The sequence below is a fragment of the Aspergillus thermomutatus genome (genome assembly GCF_002237265.1).
Source record: "Aspergillus thermomutatus strain HMR AF 39 chromosome Unknown NODE_19, whole genome shotgun sequence".
In the NCBI taxonomy this organism is placed as follows: Eukaryota; Fungi; Ascomycota; class Eurotiomycetes; order Eurotiales; family Aspergillaceae; genus Aspergillus; species Aspergillus thermomutatus.
The window spans coordinates 20,443-31,518 of NW_020798067.1; the positions used below are offsets into that span (position 1 = coordinate 20,443).

The 11,076-nt window shown below is 52.7% G+C and overlaps 6 protein-coding genes across 6 annotated transcripts; 4 read left to right on the plus strand and 2 right to left on the minus strand.

Annotated features, from left to right (window-relative positions):
* Window positions 1-219: 219 nt before the first annotated feature.
* CDV56_103086 (uncharacterized protein) lies at window positions 220-498 on the minus strand (the record flags this gene model as incomplete). Its single annotated transcript, XM_026756705.1, has 1 exon — window positions 220-498. The coding sequence occupies one exon, from the start codon at window positions 496-498 to the stop codon at window positions 220-222; it is 279 nt and encodes a 92-aa protein (XP_026617643.1).
* A 1,020-nt stretch (window positions 499-1,518) lies between these two features.
* abr2 (laccase abr2) lies at window positions 1,519-3,572 on the plus strand (the record flags this gene model as incomplete). The annotated part of the gene is made up of 7 exons (XM_026756869.1): window positions 1,519-1,704; window positions 1,762-1,817; window positions 1,862-1,972; window positions 2,017-2,076; window positions 2,121-2,291; window positions 2,339-2,461; window positions 2,513-3,572. 7 exons carry the CDS (start codon window positions 1,519-1,521, stop codon window positions 3,570-3,572), a joined length of 1,767 nt encoding a protein of 588 aa, XP_026617644.1.
* Window positions 3,573-4,088: 516 nt separating this feature from the next.
* abr1 (multicopper oxidase abr1) lies at window positions 4,089-5,672 on the plus strand (the record flags this gene model as incomplete). Its single annotated transcript, XM_026757129.1, has 1 exon — window positions 4,089-5,672. The coding sequence occupies one exon, from the start codon at window positions 4,089-4,091 to the stop codon at window positions 5,670-5,672; it is 1,584 nt and encodes a 527-aa protein (XP_026617645.1).
* A 29-nt stretch (window positions 5,673-5,701) lies between these two features.
* CDV56_103680 (uncharacterized protein) lies at window positions 5,702-6,112 on the plus strand (the record flags this gene model as incomplete). The annotated part of the gene is made up of 1 exon (XM_026757299.1): window positions 5,702-6,112. The coding sequence occupies one exon, from the start codon at window positions 5,702-5,704 to the stop codon at window positions 6,110-6,112; it is 411 nt and encodes a 136-aa protein (XP_026617646.1).
* Window positions 6,113-6,825: 713 nt separating this feature from the next.
* On the minus strand, window positions 6,826-9,860 carry ayg1 (heptaketide hydrolyase ayg1; the record flags this gene model as incomplete). The annotated part of the gene is made up of 6 exons (XM_026757425.1): window positions 6,826-6,928; window positions 6,975-7,181; window positions 7,229-7,971; window positions 8,024-8,098; window positions 8,146-8,246; window positions 9,104-9,860. 6 exons carry the CDS (start codon window positions 9,858-9,860, stop codon window positions 6,826-6,828), a joined length of 1,986 nt encoding a protein of 661 aa, XP_026617647.1.
* Window positions 9,861-10,304: 444 nt separating this feature from the next.
* On the plus strand, window positions 10,305-10,901 carry arp1 (scytalone dehydratase arp1; the record flags this gene model as incomplete). Its single annotated transcript, XM_026757765.1, has 3 exons — window positions 10,305-10,344; window positions 10,396-10,451; window positions 10,500-10,901. 3 exons carry the CDS (start codon window positions 10,305-10,307, stop codon window positions 10,899-10,901), a joined length of 498 nt encoding a protein of 165 aa, XP_026617648.1.
* Window positions 10,902-11,076: the final 175 nt, after the last annotated feature.

Consider the following 11,076-nt stretch of genomic DNA (forward strand, 5'->3'; position numbering starts at 1 on the left):
TGATAGAATTGTTTTAAATGAATCACGACTATTACGAGTCTCATCTCTAGTCCATTTCATGTCTTTCGCTTGTTTAGTTGAATAGCATTGCATCAGTCGTTTGGTTGGATATGTACTTGTATACATCAATGCAAGCCGCGCTATTGCATGTATCTGTCTGATTATACATTTCTCTGGTCCTCTCCCTATATCTTCAACCTGTTCACAGCTGTATTCGCATCAAGATTTCTCGCTCCTATCCTGAGAACCTTCAGGCGTGGATCTCTCGACCGGTGCTTCCGCGGCGGATGTTGTATAGTCTCCCAGGCCAAGGCCAGTTGACTCGTAGTCATAGTCGTACCCCCAGCCGCAGTCATTGATGCCGGAGGCATAGTATTCTTTTCTCCTGGGTGTGTTTTTGTTGTCGTTGAGCCTTCTGGTTCCCCGAACGCCGTAGTCGGTAGATGCTTCGACGTCGTAGGTGCCATACGTACTGTCGCTGTCGATTGGGTCGCTCATGTTGAGGTTCAGAGTTGCAATGCACTTGATACAATAGTGTTTTCCGTATATTTAGTGAGCATACGGAAAACAACACATGGTCCTTGAACCGCATTTTATGTTGACCGGTGGCAATAGATATGGAGTGATATACTCCTGATGTCACCACAGCCGAACAATTACAGTCCAGCTTCCAATTGGCAGTAGCCATGTGTTTATTATCTAATTGTCTCTTACTGGGCAGTGAGCAAGTAAATACTTTCTGTCTAATGTGCCAGAAGTTGTTCCATTCTGATGTAGATTATGCTAAACTTGTGGCATATGAATGGTAAAAGATATATACTTTAAGTAGGTAGCCATGGGGTTATCACGTCCATGCTATCGTCCTATCATTCTGATCGAATTACCTCCAATTACAGTCTTCACTATGAATTATTCAATTATAACAGTTATAGCCTAGTACTTTATTGTAGCCTTCAATGCACAGTCACAGATTCAAAAGCTGGCCTGAAGCGACGGATTTGACCACTCTAAATGCTTCAACAGGACTTCGAAAGCATGAGATCTTCAGTTTTCATGAATTATGAGCACACTTAGATCATTACAATCAGAATGGGTGATCATCTAGAATGATACAGACCAAGTTCATCAGCCGAATCTCGAGCTCAGCCTAGGCCAGCCAAGGGAATGGACAAGGTGGGAGATGGGAACATCCACAATGATTGATAGAGGCTCAGAAGAGTCAGAACCTAACAATAACAACAGTGAAATATCCAACAGCTGGCAGATGATGATCACTTCCTGCTGCGTATGTAGACTTGGCCATTTTTATTTGTAGGTAAGGGAGAGAGAATGCAGGGGGTGGATATCCCGGCGATCATCTGCGGCATGTTCCTGTTTGCACTGCTGCACAATAACATCACGACAATCAATAGACTGTTTTCAGTCATTTCCCCGAAAACTGGAATTGTATCTTAAAGAGATGGAGTAGCTCGAGAAGCTCTGGCCGGTTGTCTCTTGTCTGTTCTTTCATACGACAAAATGAAATGGTATCAATCGGCTTCACTGCTGGGAGTCGCTGCGATTGCCCAAGCAGCCAGGGTGCATTATTCCCTCGACTTGACATGGGGAACTGGCAGTCCCAATGGTGTCAGCCGGGAGATGATCTTTGTCAATGGTCAGTTTCCCGGTCCCTCGATCATTCTTGACGAGGGGGATGAGGTGATTGTAAGTCTACGGCAGCATTTGATGGCGGCATATGAGACGGCATACTGATTTGGATAGATCGATGTCACCAATAACTTGCCATTCAACACATCCATCCACTTTCACGGCATCGAGTAGGTACTTCGCAGCCAGAAGAGACCCTGCTAATGCGACATAGACAAAAAGATACCCCGTGGGCCGATGGAGTTGCTGGTCTCTCGCAATGGGCCATCCAGCCGGGCCAATCCTACACCTACCAATGGCGAGCAGATACTTATGGGACTTATTGGTGAGCAGTTCCCTCAAGTTATAGCACAAAAGCTAACGTCTCAGGTACCATGCCCATGACAAGTCTGAAATTATGGACGGGCTATACGGACCTATCCATATCAGGTGAGAATCTCAACCTCGAGGCAAAACCATATTAACGGCGATAGACCCTCCCACAACAGAGATTCCCCATTTTCAATGATCTCCAACGATCCGGCCGATATTCTGGCCATGAAGCAAGCCGAGCGAAATGGCCAACTGGTCATGCTGTCAGACTGGGATCATCTGACCGGTAAAGAGTACATGAAGGCATTGGAGGAGACCGGATACGATATCTTGTGCGTCTGCCAGCCCTTTCTTACTGGACTCGAACTGACCATATCAGCTGCTCCGATAGCGTGCTCATCAACGGACGCGGCTCCATATTTTGCCTCGACGCCGAGCAAATGACCCAGATGGTCCCGCCGCCGGAACTGGCGATCATCAACGGAACGCTGACCGACAAGGGGTGAGTCAATCCATCATATCTCAGACACTAGGGTGAATGCTGACTGGAAAGATGCCTACCATTCGTGCTTCCCGTCCAAGGGGACTGGGAACACCATCCCGAGAAGCTGCCTCCCGGCCTGAATGAAGGCTGCCATCCCAGCACCACCCAGGAGACAATCTTCACAGTCGATGCCAGGCACCAATGGGCAAGCTTCCACTTCATCAGCGCGGCCAGTCTCAAGGTGCTGGTGGTTTCGATTGATGAACACCCCATGTATGTGTACGAGGTGGACGGCCGGTACATCGAGCCGCAGCTGGCGCACAGCATGAAGCTATTCAACGGCGAGCGGTACTCGGTCATGGTCAGGCTGGACAAGGAACCGGCCAACTACAAGATGCGCGTGGCCAACGATGGCGGCAACCAGATCGTCTCCGGGTTTGCGACGTTCACCTACGAGGGCGGCCAGACCAGCGAGCGCGCATCGCAGCCGTACATCGACTACGGAAGCCGTAACACCAGCGCCGAGGTCATCCCGCTGAATACGAACAACCTGCCTCCGTACCCGGCCATCAGCCCTGCCGCGGAGGCCGACGACTTCCACATTCTGATGCTCGGACGCATCAACTCCTCCTGGCAATGGACGCTGGACGGCACGGCCTTCCTCCCCAACAACCTTGGTGCATTGCCGCCGGCCATTCTGGATCCGGCAGCTCCCGAGCTTGCGGACGCGCTCAAGATCACCACCAGGAACGATACTTGGGTTGATATTGTCTTCCAGCTGGTTGTGCACGATCCTACTCCGATCCAGCCACCTCACCCTCTGCATAAACATTCCAACAAAGCATTTCTCCTGGGGACGGGCCACGGCAAGTTCAACTGGACATCGATCGAAGAAGCCAAGCAGGCGAGCCCGGAGAGTTTCTTGAAGACTCCTATCTACAGAGATACGTTTGCGACCTCGCCGCAGGGAGAGACGTGGACTGCGATCCGGTACCATGTCGAGAATCCGGGTCCGTTCCTGCTGCACTGCCATATGCAGACTCATCTTGCCTCGGGAATGGGACTGATTCTGATGGACGGAGTGGATGTCTGGCCCGAGGTCGATGCGGACTTGATTTCTCCTATGTGATTGTCAGGGGTGGAATAGGTTATGATTCGTTCGGTACATAGATCCGTTGCATACAAATTTAATCTTTGTTTATCTTCTACCTCATTGTTTAGAGTCTAGGAATGCAAATAAAGCCTGAATTGACTCTCGGCCAGACCCAGAGTGAGGAATGTCATACTGAAGAGAGCATTCCGCATGCATCAAGGAATGATCAACAGGGGACCTACAGTATCTTCCAATCCCTTTCTGTCTATGAATCATTGATTCCGCATCGAAAGACGGCCAACGAACACTGCATTCAGCTGTCCATGGGCCTTGCATTCCTCGCCCGCTCCCCCTTGCATCACACTCCATCGATCACACTACTTCGATCTCAGTGTTTACTGATGGTTGTTGTTGTTGTTGTTGTTTTCAAGTTCCGCTTTCGTCGAAGCATCAATAACTTTATTTAGCTTCGATATCGTCTCTCTCGATGTGTCCATTAGAGTGTATCTCGTCCAACAACCAGCCACCGACATAGGCTGCCGGCAACACAGTATGCTTCATTCCGGGGCTTTCTTTCTCTTCTGGCTTGTCGGCTTCACCGCGGCCAAAGATGTTCACCTCGATTGGAACATCACCTGGGTCTGGGCAGCGCCCGACGGCTTTGGCCGCCCAATGATCGGGATCAACGACGAGTGGCCATGTCCGCTGGTCAACGCCGATCTGGGCGACCGACTCATTGTCGATGTGTACAATGGTCTGGGGAATCAGTCGACGGGAATTCATTGGCATGGCTTCCATCAATACATGACAGGAACCATGGATGGTTCGAACCAGGTGACGCAGTGTGCGTTGCCTCCAGGGAGTAGCATGCGCTATGAATTCGATGTAAGTTTCTCACTCGCCATATGGTTGATCCTGTTATACTCACGGGGACAGGTCAACCAAACCGGCACTTATTGGTATCACTCGCACGAAATGGGCCAGTATCCCGACGGGCTCCGGGGCCCGTTGATCGTCCGGGATCCCTCGCCCCCATTTGAGTACGACGACGAGTTTACTCTGACTCTGACCGACCATTACCACGAGCAAATGCCTTTTCTCCTGCAGCAGTACGAGGCCGACAGCGTGGGTGCCCATGCCGGGGTCAATGAACCTTTGCCGGCGGCAGCCTTGATCAACGACGCGGTCAACGCCACCACTATCCGCGTGGAGCCCAATAAGACGTACCTGGTGCATTTGATTTGCGTGGGCAACTGGCCCGGCCACGTTATTGTCTTTGATGACCACGAGATCAGCGTGGTTGAGGTGGACGGCATCTGGGTAGACACTTATCCAACGGGAGGCAAGAAGATCAGGCTTGCCACAGGTCAGCGCATAAGCATCCTCCTCAGGACCAAGGACAACGCCGACGCCAACTATGCCATCTGGGACTCGATGGACGTCAACATGATGTTCTTCTACGAGAATAGAACCATCCCCCAGACTTTCAACCCCAACGCGACGGCATGGCTAGTCTACGACGAAGAAAAGGAGCTTCCTCCCCCACCCGACATCCACGAACTCGACCCGAACAACGACTTCGTGGACGATCTCGTCTACGTGCCAGCGGACCACGAGCCCGTCCTCGAGCCGGTCGACCACCAGATCATCCTGAGCACCGGCGTGACCCAACGCGACGGGCGCAGCGTGTATACCGTCAATGGCAAGACATACGTGGATCAGGAGGAACCGACAATGTACACGGCGCTGGCGGCCGGGCCAGACAATTCTTCCGACCCCTCGATATACGGACAGGTGAACCCCTTCGTCCTCGCGTACGGCGAGGTCGTCGAGATCGTCATCAACAACCACCATGGCAACCTGCATCCCTGGCACTTGCACGGCCATCAGTTCCAGGTTCTGCAGCGCACGATCCCCGAGGGCGGGTACTTTAACGGCTACTTTGCCAATATCTCCTCCACCCCCGTGAGACGGGATACCATCATGGTGCAGAACCATGGACACGCGGTCCTGCGATTCCGCGCGGACAACCCAGATAAGTTTGGCCCGTCCACTCCAGTGAAGATGCGTACTGACCTGTACCACGAGTGTGGCTCCTCCACTGCCATGTCGAATGGCATGTCACCAAGGGGTTGACTGCCACCATTATCGAGGCCCCGGCGCAGATGCAGGATATCTCGGTGCCGCTGCACCAGCAGAGAATCTGTCCCAGCTATGGCACGCCCCCGGGTGACAACTCCGCTCCAAACGATGACACTCCTGGAGACGACACCACCCCCGGCTCATATCCTCCTGCCCCTCAGTATACTCAGCCCTGGGGCTCACCGAGCACCGCTGCGCCATCAACCAACGACTACCCCGCTGGCTACGGACAGGGCTATGGCTATGGCCATGGCTACGGCAATGACTCTCCTTCCGGCTCCGGTGCGGCTGCTGCTGCCTCTGCCCCCTCAGTCGCCGACTCCGAGTATTATTATGATGGCAAGACTGATTACGTTGAAACTTCTGATGTGAATATTGACGATGATGGCGTTGCCGTCGCTACAGACAGCGAGGGCGACGTGTGTTACTTATAGATCTCTTCTTGTGTATAGCTGCATTCAATATTTCTTCATATCGTTCTCTAGTAGATAATAGTTTGACAGAGCTGTACTTTAAAGCCTGTATCTTCTCACGCCAACACGTTGATGGTATGTACCAATTAGTAGAGTGAGAGTCAAGAGGTATAACGAGGAGTAAGCAAAGTACTGTACATAAGAGAGAGAATGGGAACGGTTATCTGGCCTTCTTCTGGCAAGCGCAAAACGCATGTACTACTCTTCAAGCGAACTATCTAGATATAAAGCAGAGTGATAGGGATCGATAGTCAAATCTCCTGGCAGCAAGATGTTGCCATTTCCTAATCGACTAGGAAATAGAGCATCTTGGCAACGTGCATGATCCAGACAGCTGTCAATGCTAACCCTACAAGGCACACAGCAAGATGGAATGGCTAGTTTTGAATGCAAGTCTGTAGACTTCACAGATTGCAGCTACTGATTCGCTCACATATATGCTTCAGTCGCTTGGCTGATGTTTTTGTCACAATTCAGAGTAGATTAAAGAGATTCATCAACAGGGGACATGGCCTTTTGTTAAACCAACACTCCTTGACGTGAGAGAAGTTATCATTTGAATGCAGATATTCAGCTTGGATGCCAGGAACATCCTCAATATTAGTATAGTTCTATTACGCTAATCCTGAATACAGAAATGATAAAGCCCGAAATTGAACAGACATCTTGTAGGATTAGTTCTTCACATTTACGGGCGAAGCTAGAACCTCCTCCAACCACTTGTAGGAAACAGGCAGGCTATTGGGATATCCCATGTGTGGAAGACCCTTGAAGAATCTAGGGAAGGTCAATATACTCCTATCTCTGAGGGGAGATGACCTACCGTCCCTCCTTTGGCGAGCCGTGGTCAAACAGCACCAGACAATCCTCAATCGGCACGACGCCATCCTCGACGCCATTCAGCAACAGCAGCCGGCAGCTGGGCTGATCGACGACGCCCGTCTCCACGAGCGAGAACTTCTTCTGCGCGCCGGCCACAAACTCCTCGACGGTCTTGTAGCCGTGCTTGGTGGCCCACGCCGCGGTCAACCTATCTGGTCAGCACCCTCCTGATTTGTTTGCAGAATGCACACGTACTCGAACGGATACTCGTGGTCATTGACCTTGGCCAACCACTCCGGATCAAGATAGTAGTGACAGCCCGGGCCATGCGCCACGGCCCCGAGCAGTCGGTCGCGATGGGTATGCGCCGCCCGGATGGCATAGTACCCCCCCGCGCTCAGCCCCCAGACCGCCATCCGGGCCGTGTCCAGCTCCGGGCGCTGGTCCAGGTAGCTCAGCACGCTATCCCACAGTCGATCGGGCGAGGACGGGTCCGCCGGGTCGGCGGGCGAGTCGGCCGTGCCGGGGATCTCGACCACAACGGCCGCCCAGCCGCGCGCCAGGATCTCGTGCGTGCGCTGGCTGTTGTCGGGCCGGTACCCGTCCAGGCCGGTCATGATCATCACGACCGGGGCCGGGGTGGTCTGGTCTGCGCCGGCGGGGGTGCGGATGTAGATGGGGATGTGGGCGCCGTCGTTCCCGGCGCGGGAGGTGTGCGGGACCAGGACCTCGCGGATGGGCTGGGTCCAGAGCGAGGTCGCCTTCAGGTACGCCTGTTTCTGGCGCTCAAAGGCAACGCGCTTGATGGAGGCTGGCTTGGTGATGTCCACGTAGGGGAAGCGGGAGATGCGGTAGACTACGGCCGCGCGGCAGAGGAGGCGCGAGGCCTCCTCTTTGTCGCCGGTGCGGAGGGCCTGGGCGGCTTTTTCCTCGAGGGCGGATGCCGTGGGGAGGAAGGCCTGGGTGTATTCGTCGGATGCAGCGTCGTTGATGTTTTCCTGCGAGGATTAGCATGCGCTTGTCGGTGGTCGGTAGAGGTGAAAGACACACTGAGATGAGCTGGTTGAAGATGGGCTCAAAGTCCTCGATACAGCCGTCATGGAAGGGATAGACGGATTTCTGACACTGAACGCCTGTCAGCTGTATTCGCAGTTCTAGAGAGAAGGACTGACGGCAAACTTCCATCTCGAGTCCCACAGGACCTTCAACGAGCCCTTGTGGGGGAAGACGGTATCAAACTTGTCTCCAAGGATCCAGCGTGGCATCTTGACTCCTTGCAAAGGTTTAGACTTCAAGATACAAACATGACATCGAAGCGCCTGTCGCCATACTTATACTCCCTGTGAAAGAGCCTTCCATGTTTACTAAACAACGCGGATGCATCCAGCCATACAGATTTCCCTTTTGGGTAATTCTCGATGCGGCAGGGCGATGTAGGCACCGCATGCAGTAACCCGACTCCTCTGAACTCGACGTGTGTAATGGTCCATAATGATCCACCGAATTCCGATAGCACAATGTCTCAGTCTGGAATTATGCTCTCAATGCATAGCACAGTCGAATTGAGGGGTGTCTTATGCAAAAATGGATGCGGTATTTGGGGTTACATTCGTCGAGTCCATGACACAAGCACTCTACGAGGTTTGACTCATACATGCTGATCCTGGAAAGTCAATTTGCAGCATGTCAACGATAATCCTGATATTACAGCATTACTGCATTCTATTACGGATATAGAAGGATTCGCCTTCTCCGAACGTAACCCACCACAAGCGATGAATCATCTCATATATCAAAGTCAATGGACAGTAGCCGGACACCCAGACAGTTCCCTGGACCAGTGGAAAGATTAGATTTAGGGGCAGGCTTGAGCCCTGACTTGGCAAGATTATACTTCAGATAGGTGACGAAAGCAAGAAGGAAAAGCCCATTATCTAATAAACTCTGCGAGATAAAATTTCACAGCTCAATGCAACCATACTCCAAAGAAAGACCCTACTCTACAAATCAGATATTTGCCCCTCCGTTGACAGGAAGGATCTGGCCTGTTCGTTCACGAAATGATCAGCATTCCAGTCCCCACCCTGCCTGACCCTTGCGTCGGGCATGAAAAGTAGTAGAACAACTCACCGTTTACCCATTCCGCATCCGGACTCGCCAGGAATGAAACCACCTTGCCAATGTCCTCGGGCACACCGCACCGCTTCAACGGACTTCCGCTCGCCAGCGCGTTCTCGATCGCCTCCAGCGTCGAGCCCTTGTCGCACCCGGGGGCATACCGCCATGCGTTCTCTCGCCACATGTCGCTCTTCACCCCGGCCGGCGCAATCGCATTGACCGTGCATCCCTTGCGGCCAAAATCGGCCGCCAAGCAGCGCGTGAATCCCTCGATGGCGGCTTTGCTGCCGGCGTACAGCGCGTGGCCCGGCACCCCCACCCCGGCCGCAATGGAGGACATGAGGATCACCCGCCCCCCAGGCTGGATGTGCTCGTAGGCGTAGCGGGCGACGAATAGCTGTGCCCGGGTGTTCAGATCGAAGACCTCGTTGAAGTCGTCGAGGGTGGTCTCCTCCAGGGGGCAGAACTTCTCCACCCCGGAGTTGGACACGACAATGTCCAGCCGGCCAAAGTGGCTGGCCACCTGCTTGATGAGTGACTCGATGTTGGGTACGCAGGTCAGGTCCGCCTTGATGGCCACGGCCTGGCTGCCGATGGCCTGGATGGCATCGACGACCTCTTGCGCTGACTTGGCGCTGTGGCCGTAGTTGATCGCGACCGAGGCCCCGCGGCGGGCCAGTTCGAGGGCAATACCGGCCCCAATGCCTCGTCCGCCGCCTGTCACTAGGGCGACCTTGCCACTGAGAGGAAGAGATGCTCGGGTGACCATTTTGAAGGTTGAGATTGAATGTGGGTTTGTTTAGATGGGCGCATGTAGCCCTAGGTCGTGTTCATCTTTATATACAGGACTGCTTCTATGGGCACATGAGCAGTCACTTCACAATCAAAAAGCCAAGAAAGACTTGCCGTATTCGCATCTTCATTGTTCAATAGAAAGGAATGTATGCAATGAGATTGTCTTGAACAGGAATGTTGCTGCATGCGACTTCCGTTCCCAGCTGATATGCTTTGGGATAGACATGTCCAGAACAGAAAAAAGACACATGGCCTTTGCTTGCGACGATCTGCCCCTTGCATGATGCTGACCATGTAGCGATCTCATATTTATGATTGCTCATCGGCTAGTCATTTCCTTATCATGCAGATTGAAGCAAAAAACCAGTTCTCGATCAGACATACATACCCTCCTCACATCAACCTCCCAACAGCCACAATGGTCGAAAAGAAGCCCAACCTGGCAATCGACTTCCAAGGTACGAGGCACCCTTGTTGAAACCACTGTTTGACTTTCACTCACCGGCCAGACTATCTCGCCTTGAAAAAGGTCCTCTTTGACTGGGCAGACAGCTACGATGCCAAGGTAAGTTTACGCCCCAGCTATCAGAAGAACCATATTCACCCAAGCTAGGATTGGGACCAACTTCGAAGCATCATCGCCCCGACTCTCACTGTCGACTACACGCAGATCGGTCTGCGCAAATGGATCGACATGTCAGCCGAAGACTATATGGCTATGGTCACCGATATTGACTTCCTGGGTGACCCAACCATCAAGACCCAGCATCTGCTCGGCGAGTCCTGGTGGGAGAAGGTCTCCGACACAGAGGTCATTGGCCACCATCAGCTTCGGGCCGCCCACCAGGTCTACACGGACAGCAGCTTGCAAACGGTCAAGCTCAAGGGGCATGGGCATGCCACCAATGAGCACTACTACCGCAAGGTCGATGGCGTGTGGAAGTTTGCCGGCCTGAAACCTACCGTGCGGTGGAATGAGTACCAGTTCGAGGATGTTTTCCGTGCGGCGAAGTGACCAGTCTGAGATTGGCTGTAGAGTATGAATAGGAGGATTAGCACTGAAATTGAGGAGAATCATATTAAACGAGGAGATGTGCTGTTGTATCTAGCTCATCAAGTTCATGTGAGACTAGGACGGGTCATTCAGAAAACATCATGACGAAACGTTTAGTTCCAGAGAATCTTGCAGC